At 39.1% G+C, this 10,479-nt stretch overlaps 1 protein-coding gene across 3 annotated transcripts in view; it reads left to right on the forward strand.

The window, feature by feature from the left end:
* Positions 1-10,009, forward strand: part of PPEF1 (protein phosphatase with EF-hand domain 1) — a 171,365-nt gene extending 161,356 nt beyond the window's left edge. For all 3 annotated transcript variants that reach the window (XM_069100717.1, XM_069100716.1, XM_069100718.1), the window contains 3 exons: positions 4,743-4,906; positions 5,937-6,021; positions 7,391-10,009. In XM_069100717.1, the coding sequence (XP_068956818.1) occupies positions 4,743-4,906; positions 5,937-6,021; positions 7,391-7,578 (437 nt within the window). In that variant the 3' untranslated portion in view covers positions 7,579-10,009. The remainder of the gene's footprint in view (positions 1-4,742; positions 4,907-5,936; positions 6,022-7,390) is intronic.
* The last annotated feature ends 470 nt before the right edge of the window (positions 10,010-10,479 follow it).

Genomic DNA, 10,479 nt, shown 5'->3' on the forward strand with positions numbered 1-10,479 from the left:
TGTTCTTCTGCAGCTGCAAGTGCTGGTGCCCCTCTTGGCCTTGGACTTATGACCAGGTGCTCTGATACCTTGTGAATTACCACAAACACTCTTCTCTGCCCGGGAGCTGTGCCCATGGCCCCTGTATCCTTGTGGCTGCTATTACCATGGATGCAGCCATGACCTGCTGCTGGTGTTGTGCTGGCAGGGTTGCTGTGGCTGGCACCGCATTCCAGGCCGACCAGCACCCCTGCCACCTCCTAAGTTTTCCTAGGCTGGAAAATGTCTCATCCTGACTTTTTGTTGGTTCTGCCACTCTGGAATTCCGTTCAAGGCTTTGTTTTAAAGTTGCTTGGAGGAGAATGTTGGAAATTTAGCGGAGTTATTGCCTATGCTTCATGATATTGGTTCCACCCCCCAAATATAATGCCTTTCCATAAAGATCTTAATTATAATAGGGAAGTCAAAACATATATGCTACATAAAATAGGGATTTAATAAATGCTTTCTCTATCTGTCTTTAGAAGGGAAGCATGAACACAGTATCATGTTATTCACAGGAAGGAGAGATCACTTCTGATTTGACATGGGGAATGAATCAAAGAAGGATGCATTGGAGTGACATTTGTGTCAGTTGTTGAAAGATAGTTATAATTTTGACAGGTACAGTTTAGGAAAGGGGACACTCTAGGCTTACAAAATCAAGTGAACAAAGATATGGAGTCAGGAAAACAAAGATTGTTCCAAAAACTGGGAATATTTCTGTTTAACTGGACACAGACTATATAATTTTTACACTCAGATCTTTATTATTAACTAAATAAATGAGTTGACAAAGGGAGGAAGAAAGAGCTACTGGGGGAAAGGAGTGTTGGAAAAATATATGTCATGTAATCCAAGAGAGGAGACTTGCAAAGAGGATGGGTTGGTCATCACAATTTAAGAGAGGCAGCCAAGTAATTCAGTAGATAGAATACTGGACTTGTAGTCAGGGATTCAAAACTGGCCTCAGATACTTACTAGTTGTGTAACCCTGGGCAAATCATTTAACTTCTGTCAGCATTAGGTTCTTCATCTTTAAAATGGGAGTAATAATAGTACTTACTCCCAAGGGTTATTATGAATTAATATTTGCAAAATGCTTTACTAATCTTTTTTTTCTTGCTTTTTGAAAGGGAAGAGGGCAGGGCAATTGGGGTTGAGTGACTTGCCCAAGGTCACACAGCTACTAAGAATTAAGTGTCCGAGGCCAGATTTATACTCAGGTCCTCCTGACTCCAGGGCTGGTGCTCTCTATTCACTGCACCACATAGCTGCCCCCAAGCTTTGCTAATCTTAAAGTGCTATATAAATGCTAAGTATCATTACTATGTAAGTCCCTGAATGATAAGAAGCTATGTGTTGGTGTTTCAGTGACATCAGGTCAACTGCAAGCATTTCCAGGCTCTGTACTAAGCTCTGGAATTACAAAGAAAGGCCAATATTCTATAACTACCTTCAAAAAGCTTCTAATGGGGGAAACATGTAAACAACTATATAGAGAGAGAATAGATGGGAGGCATCTGAGAGACATCAGCAGTGAGGAAGACCATTTGATCTGCCTCTTGGAAACCTAAGAGTCAGAGGTGAAGGGGCACAAGGGATGGAAGTATCGATGTATGGAGATGGGGCATGTTATGTTCTTAGAAATGTGACGGGATCTGCATTGATGCATCATAGGATGTGTTGAGGGATAGTAAGGTGTAGAAAGACTGTAAAGGTAGGATTTTATTGTTGTTGTGTCTGACTCTTCATGACCCTATTTGGGGTTTTCTTGGCAGAGATATTGGAGTAGTTTGCCATTTCCTCTTCCAGCTCATTTTACAGATGAGGAAACTGAGGCAAACAAGGTTAAAAGACTTACACAGCTAGCAAGTGTCTGAGGCCAGATTTGAATTCAGGAAGATGAGTCTTCCTGACTCCAGGCCCAGCACTCTATCCATTGTGCCACCTAGCTGCTTCTGTGAAGGTAGGAAGGGTAAAGGTTTAAAGGATAAAGACCTTCAAATGCCAAAGGAGTGTATATATAAATACTTTAAAAATGCAATAAATATAAATCATATTTATTAATTTATTTTTAGTTTTCAACATTCACTTCCACAAGATTTTTAGTACCAAATTTTCTCCCCATCTCTCCCCTCCCCCACCCCAAGATGGCATATATTCTGATTATCCATTCTCCCCAAAGGAATCATATTTAAATATTATATTTAAGAAATTTTACTTTACCTAATTTAATGACTATAAAATTATGAATGTTTACATTAAACTTGATAAAAATTTATACTTATTACGTGTTATATAAATGTTACACATTTATTATAATATATTACTGTGTTATTTATAAATATTATATATGTAAATATTGCATATTGTATAAAATATTAGTATATATTTTAGTAATAGCTCACATTTAAATAGCACTTTGGGTGTAGAAAACATTAAAAATATGATTTCATTTTATGCTCCCAACCATCCTGGGAAGTAAGTGTAATTATTATCCTCGTTTTCCAGATAAGAAAAACTGAGCTGGTCACCCAGCTAGTTAGTGTCTGAAGTACTAGTCAAGAAACATTTTCATTCATAATTTCAAACGCCATGGTGTCCTTCCTTTGGATTCTCTAAGTTTTCTTACTTGAAAACAACCTGCAGAGATAAGGCACTTGGCCAGAGCTAAAACTTCCTCAATGCCTCATTTTCCAGATGCTGTTAATTTGCATATGGTCAGTGACATGACTCTCTAGTTAGTAACTAGGGAATCTTAAAATCTCAGAACTATGATTATTGTTTGGTTATGACATAACCTATTGAAATGTGTATTTGATACTAGTTAATCATCATAAGCTAGAATGAAGTTTCTCATTGAGAGGACTGGAAGGGACCTAGGGATTGGTACATATAAAGCGAAGAAGAAGTCAAGCCTCTCCCTTCTGGATGGCCCCCACCTTTGGAACGTGGTCTTTTACACTCATACATTTTCTCCTCATGCTGCGCAAGACCTTCTTGAGGCACCATCTCCTATAGAAGAAGAGAAAGCAGTGTAATTCAATATCAGTCAGCCTCCCACAAGACAACAACATTAGGTCATTTTTACCTAAGGGAGAGGGTACTCATGCAGATTTTTATCCTACTTTGGGATGTTTACAAAACATTTTAAATATATAAATAAAAGTATAAAATATTTTATAAATCAATATTAATAATTCTCTTCTAAGAGTTCCTGAGTACTATTTGGGGAAAGGAAGGGTTGGAGAAAAACTTCGTTGTCTCCCTCCTCCCCACCCCCTGTCAACAATTTCAACAGAGAATCAGAATTTCCGTCCTTTTCACTTTATCTCACATCACTGTTTATCTCTTTTTGTAACTCCCCATTCATAGATAATGAAATAAACAGAATAGAAGTTATGACTGATGCCTTTATGAGGCTGATAAATGCAGAACTAATTAGAAAAATTTAGAAAGTAACTTTAAAGAGCCTTAGGGCTGCTTTCTCTTTAGGTGAGAAAAAGCAGAGGAGTGGCATGAGAATATCCCAGCATAATCAGTCATCTGGCAGGGAAAATTTCAACAATAATCATATATACCTCTCCTTTTGGCTCCCGGAGAATTTTATCCGACTGTGGTAGTCAGAGACACCTCTGGCCAACCAGTGTACAGTTTGACTCCAGTTACTGCCTTCAAGGTCTTGGCCTCATTTTTCACAGTCTTTCTATATACCATCAGTTATTTTGGCCACTGGAAGCTCCTCTCACTCATGATCAAACTTTGTGTTCCTCCATTATTTCACCCCAGCCCAATCCTCTCACTCATGATCAAACTTTGTGTTCCTCCATTATTCCACCCCAGCCCAATATCCCTGAGAACATATCTCTCCTGTCTTGGGACAACATTTTTATTCCTTCCAAGGTAGGGGGAAAAACACTTCCATTTAGGGAGAACTTCTCTGCAGTTCATGAGTCCTGACATGCCAAAGAATTCTAGTCTACCAGCAGAACTTTGTTCTGCAATGTATAATTCTCCATGTCTTATAGTTACATAGAAGTAACACATGTACATTTTGCTTTCCCTGCTCAAATGTAAGATCCTTGAGGGCAGGGAATTTTTTTCATCTTTGTATCACCAGTCCCTAGCACATAGTGGGCACTTAATAAAAGTTTATTGATTGGGGTGGCCAGGTAGTACAGTGAGTAAGAGCACTAGCCCCAGAGTCGGGATGACCTGGGATCGAATCTGGGCTCAGACACTTAGCACCCACCCAGAAACACCTGGCCGTGTAACCTTGAGCAAGTTACTTAACCCCAATTGCTTAAAAAAGAGTTTATTGATTGATTTCCAAATGTCTAACCATGGGTTGGTCACTTGGCTTGTCTCAGTTTCCTCTGACACTTAATAGCTGTGTGACCATAACCCAGCCACTTCATCTGGCTCCATTTCCTCACCTATAAAAAGGGGAATAATGTTAACCATAGTACCTGTGGCTGTATTACATATCTATGCCCTCATTTCTCAAGAACATGAGTAACAAGGGGCAAATTCCAGTCTAATTGTGCTAGAGTGCATGCTCTCCTGGGACACATCCAGTTCTGATATCACATAGTATTGTTGTTATGAATCTCAAATGAGTCTAAATAAAGTACTTTGCAAACCTAAAGTGCTATGTAAACGTCAACTAAAATTATTCTTTTATTGCCAAATTATAATTATGTCATGGCCCTTCTTTTCAGGAAAGATTTCTATGAGTGACTGGGCAAAGGCTACAGAGGAAGTTTTAGAATTACCACTGCCGTGGTTGTCTTTGTGTCCTCGAGTGGCCAAAGAGATTGAAAACGGATATGTTCTTTATACTATGGGTTTTAAGGACCTGCCTATTATAAAGGCTCCACAATCGGTAAGAAGCATGACATTCTATCTTAATCTTTCAGGGAATGAAGCCCCTTCTCTGTAAGGTTGAAACAACGAAATGATTGGCTTATTTCCCAGTTTAGGGATGAGGGATGGGTAGGATAGGGGGTGGCTGAGAATAGGACACTCAAAGGAAAGGAGTCACATCCTGTTCTTTGGAAAACCACTGGTTTCCAAAGCTAGTCGGGAATGGCATAACTCTTCAAGAAATGAGGACACCTAGAAGGGTGGACAAAATACTGAACCTGCAACTGGAAAGATCTGAGTTCAAATCTTAGTGGTGCTTGCTAGCTGTGTGACCATATAGGCAGGTCACGTCGGACCCTCAGGCAATGGTAAAATGTATGTGCTAAATATGTACCAAATAGATTGCAGTCTGTGTTTGTAATGACAAAATCTCAGATGCTTAACATATTCAAGAAGTATTGTTAAGAGCTCTGGATTTGGAGTGAGAACATATGTGTTTAAATCCCAGTTTGGCCGCTGTCATCTTGTGCAAGTGACTTTACCTCTTTGGGTCTCAGTTTCCTCACTTATAAAAATGAGCCACCTTATAATACTTTGGAAATTTTATACAGTGTTTGCTAGGTAGAAAAGGAGATGTGCCTTCCTTGCACTAGTAGAAATTATATGAATAATATTCTTTATGGAATTGGGAGAAAGGGGGGAGAAAGAGAGATATCTAATACATGGTGTTGCTATGAGATAATATGATTGAAATATCATCGATAAGAATGATGCAAGGCAGCATAATGGTTAGAGAGCTGACCTCAGAGCCAGGAAGACTAGGCTTACGTCTCTCTTCTGGCAGATCCTGGCTCCCCGATTCTAGAAAAATCACTTGACTTTTTAGCACAGAGAAAGTACTGACCTGCACTGACAGAATTTCCTCATTCCAAAATTCCCTGTTCTAATGATATCCCTATCTTTATTGGAACTGATGCTTATTTTTACTCCATTAACTTAAAATGAAGTGTTTTTATTCACACAACTAATTTATAAAATGCTTGTTTTAGGCTAAATCAGGGATGATAGAAACCTTAGTCAGATACAGATCTGACTTGAAGATCATATTCAACATCATCGACAAAGATAAATCAGGTAAATTAATTACTTTAGTTAGTTCATGGCAGAAAGAAACAAAACCTCTCATCCTTTTCACCCATTGCTGTTTTCTGCTAAACATTATTCAACATGTTAAAATGGAAAACATGGATATGGCAATCTTTATTACTTTTAAAAATAATTTTGGTTAGACCAGTGATTCAGGAGCCCAAGAGAATCTTTAGTCCAAAGGTAGGGAACCTGTGTCCTCAAGACCACATGTGGCCTTCTAGGCCCTTGGGTACAGCCAAGTTTTATAGAACAAATACTTTTATTAAGGGCACTTATTCTGTGAAGTTTGGATTCAGTCAAAAGGCCACACTTGAGGACCTAGACAGCCACATGTGGCATCAGAGCCACAAGCTCCCCACCTCTGCCTTAGTCTATATGTATTAGGTAAACTTCGAGAACTCCTTTAAAGAGTTACCAGCACAAATGCAATGTTAGGTGACATTTCAAAAAAAGTAGTCATTCTCTTTACATTTTTAAAAAATAAATTGTATTGTGGCTTTTTTGTTTATAATAGTCATTTAGGGATAGAGTCAGCACCTCTTCGTTCAAACTGAATATTCCTTAAAACATAGAAAAGCAATAAAGTAAAATATATTGACTGTGTCTGACAGTGCTGTGCCCCTGTAGCCTCTAAAGATTAGCATATTTACGCCCTTTACAATTTCTTCTCTGAATATATAATTATTTGTCCCTAGAGTTTGAGTTTTATTCTTAGAGAATAGGATAGGAAAACCTAGTCTCTCAACTGAATTTTGTGCTTAAATACAAATAAATTACTTTAAAATAACAATAAAAATAAATCATTCACGACAACCAGTCTTCATCCATCAGCAATATCAGTATTATGGACATATTCCATCAACACTGAACAATTATTCACCCAACATGTTGAAAGTAATTATTCCTAAAGTAAGATTCACTATTTGAAATTACGGGCAGTCACTGTCCAGGTCAGACCTTTGTGACTGGGTGCTATACAGTAGGCTGTTGATTTCATCCAAAACGTTCTCCTCCATTCCAGATTTTCTTATAGTCTCCACACCACTCACCGTCCCATAATACCCACTCCGATGACAGAAGCAAACAGGCAGCACTGTTTCTTTATTCGCCTACCCTGATATTTTCCTAGTCCTCGTTCTCACTTGGCTGTTATAAAGGGCACGCTATTTTTTTTTTCACTTTTCTGGATCTCCATTACTCTTCCCCTTTCCTGAACTTCACATTCTGTTAGTTGGTGAGAAATGTGATAAAGAAAAGTGATTGACTCCACTTATTTCTCAATAAAGTACAAGTCTTGCTTGTTCCTGTGGTGGGTCATTAAAGGAAAATTCACATCCTTTTTCTTTCTCTCCAGGTCTGATCTCCATGGAAGAATTTCGTTCTATGTGGAAATATTTTTGTTCTCACTATAACATTAACATTGAAGATTCTTATGTTGACCAATTAGCTCATAGCATGGATCTCAACAAAGATGGCAGTATTGACTTTAATGAGTTTTTAACAGCCTTTGATGTTGTCCATAGACTCGAGGGCAGCAAATAAGACATAGCCCTCAAATCTCAAAATTTATGAAATTCCTTAGACTGTCTCTACATGCAGAGCTGAAATCTTTATCAGGGCTCTTAATGTTCATAAGCAGTGCAGGAGGAGAGTAGACCCCCAGCTATCTCAACAAGTCCAGATAAACAGTATGAATAAAAGACGTTCTCAGTGCACAGTTAATGATCGATAGAGGCTATATGTATACCTTCTTGTAGGGTCTGTGCTCTAGATTTAGGCCACACATTGTCAAGTGAGAAATCAAGGTCTGATCTCCGGTACTGGTCCCTCAGACCCCCCTTTAATCTGGAGATCAAAGCACAATCAGAACATTACAATTTAACTAAAGAGATCTGGAGAGGGAAAAAAAGAAAGCAATCCATAGAACACAGAAAATTAGTCAACGTTCTGTTTGTGAAAGATCTTGAAACCACAGAATGAAGAATAACAAGGAACTGGTGAAATAAAATGTTATTTCCATCTCTGCCATCTTTCTTAAACACTCCATAGTCACTAAGTCCCTCTTCAACAAGGTGGACGGAACAAGTGGATGACATGGTAAGATCCTAGTGAAACTTGCAACACCATCAGCAATCATCCAGTACACACGAAACTACTCCCATGGTACAGCTCCCCTGGAAGGTGCTGATTCGTAAAGCATGATTCAGCAAGTTTGGAGAACTGTGTGCATTAGGAAAAATAACAAGAAAACATGCAGGGACATCGTCCTCCAACACAGTACTATGCCTAGGACGTTGGGAACTGTCTCGTAGATGAAACCACCTTACAATAGTGCCCAGACTCTCAGGATAGTCCACAAGCACAACTCTAGAGAAGTTTTCGTGACAGCAAGAGTTCTGTTTTCTCCCCCGACTGTGTATGATGCAGTCTCTTTTTTTTCATTACTAGCTACATATAGGATCACTTCTCAGCTTTGGAACTCTGACGTTTCAGTGACAAAAGTGTTCATTCTAATTAGAAGGTAACAACAAAAAAAGGGTGAACCTACGAAGTTCCTCAGGAGAGCATGCAGCCACTCTAGCACAGTTAGACTAGGATTGTTACTCCTGTTCTTGAGAAATGAGAGCATAGAGCCATTGATTCAAAGCAACAAATACTTATTAAATGCCTACTATGTGCAGAGTTCTATACTAGGTACTGAAGGGAGATAAAGATGTTTAAAATAAGACCTTGTCTCTATTCTTGTAGAGCTTAAAGTCTAACTTAATTCAGTCCCCTTGGACCCTATTAGTAGATTCGAGCAACAATGACTTGTAACATTCAGTGATCATTTCATCAGGAAATGGCGCTAGGACTTGGCACTGTGTCGATGTACGTCTCTCATGTGCCTTTCTCCTGTAGCCTACAATTCCCATTCCCACTCTTGCTCAGTTCTTCAAAGAGGGACCTTCAAAGAGGGACACTGCCTATTGATTCTAAATGCTTTTTCGTAGACAGATTTCTACTGAGTAAACTATTTTTTCTCTCAAATTTGCCTAGAAGCCTTTAATCAAAGTCAGTGAAAGTTTTTCAGTGAGTTCAATAACCCCAGAAGCAGACAGTAAGCCAAGCAAGTGCACAGGTATATGGGAAAAAACTGTTAATTGTCTTATTTTCATATTCGGACACTAATTTCTTCATACATAGAATAGAATAAAGTGTATTAATACCTGTTGTAAAAACAGCATTGTATTGTTTCAAAATGTGTTGTAGGGTGACATGGAGTCATGCAGTCCATGAGGGGCTCTTGAGTTTGAATCGACAAGCTTCTAATCAGCTTCAGAAAATGTGGTTCTCTGAAGAGAACCTATGATACGTTATGTTCTTTCCATTTCTCTGGAGAAGGATGCCAGAGAATCCAGAGAGTGAAGTTAGCTCTCAGTTATGAGTGGTTTCTAACTGATTTTAAGAAAAAAACAACAACCCAGTGCTTAGGTTTATAAAACAGGCTGAGAGGAACCAGGTTCTAGTCTTTCCTTAAATGAGGGAAAATGCTCCAGTCACAGAGGAAATAGCTTGTTCTAGGGCTAGCTGTGAGGAGAAAAAGTCCTTCGTAAGGACAGGGAGATTGGCAAAACATGGTATTTTAACTGTCTCTGCAGACTTGCCCAGGGAGTAAATGCCTTTTCTTCTTTCAAATTAGAAGATAGCCTATTTGGAAGAAGGGTCGGTATCAAGTAAAGACCAATGAACAATAGCACTACCCAAAGAGAACTACAGGACAAAGTTATGAAATTTAGCAGTGATGAGCCAAAAAAAAGTTAGGGAAGAATTTGGAGTCTAGGACTGGTTCCAAAGTCCAGTTCCATCTCCTAAAAGGAGAGGACTGAAAGGAATCTTAAAGAAGGGAACTCACACAAATATGTAAGACTAGGAGCCATTCTCCATGGAGGAGGAGTCAAAGGATATGAACAAACAGTTCTCAGAAGAAAAACTTCAAGACATGAATAACTGTTATAGGCAGTGCTGTGTAAGAGAGTTGTCCTTGGAGCTAGGGCAACCTGGGCTCAAGGTCTGCCTTTGACACGTATTCCTCTTGTGTGACCCTAGGCAAGTCACTTAATTCTCTAAGACAAAAGGTTTCAGAAGTGTTGAACTACACTGGTAAAGGGAATCCCCTTAGCAAGTTCTCTGTATCAATGGAATCCCAGGTCCAGTTTCCATCCCTATTAACAAATCTTGGGAAGATTTTTCCAAATCAGGGCAGCTAGGTGGCACAGTGGATAGAGCACTGGCCCTGGAGTCAGGAGGACCTGAGTTCAAATGTGGCCTCTGACACGACACACTTACTAGCTTGTGACCTTGGGCAAGTCACTTAACCCAGATAGCCCTGCTTCCCCCTCCAAAGAAAAAGATTTTTCCAAATCACTAAAAATCCCCAAAATGCAAATTAAAACAACTTTT

The sequence above is a fragment of the Petaurus breviceps genome, unplaced genomic scaffold (genome assembly GCF_028583685.1).
Source record: "Petaurus breviceps papuanus isolate PSGF00001 unplaced genomic scaffold, PetGlider_PUasm1.0 419, whole genome shotgun sequence".
Classification (NCBI taxonomy): domain Eukaryota; kingdom Metazoa; phylum Chordata; class Mammalia; order Diprotodontia; family Petauridae; genus Petaurus; species Petaurus breviceps.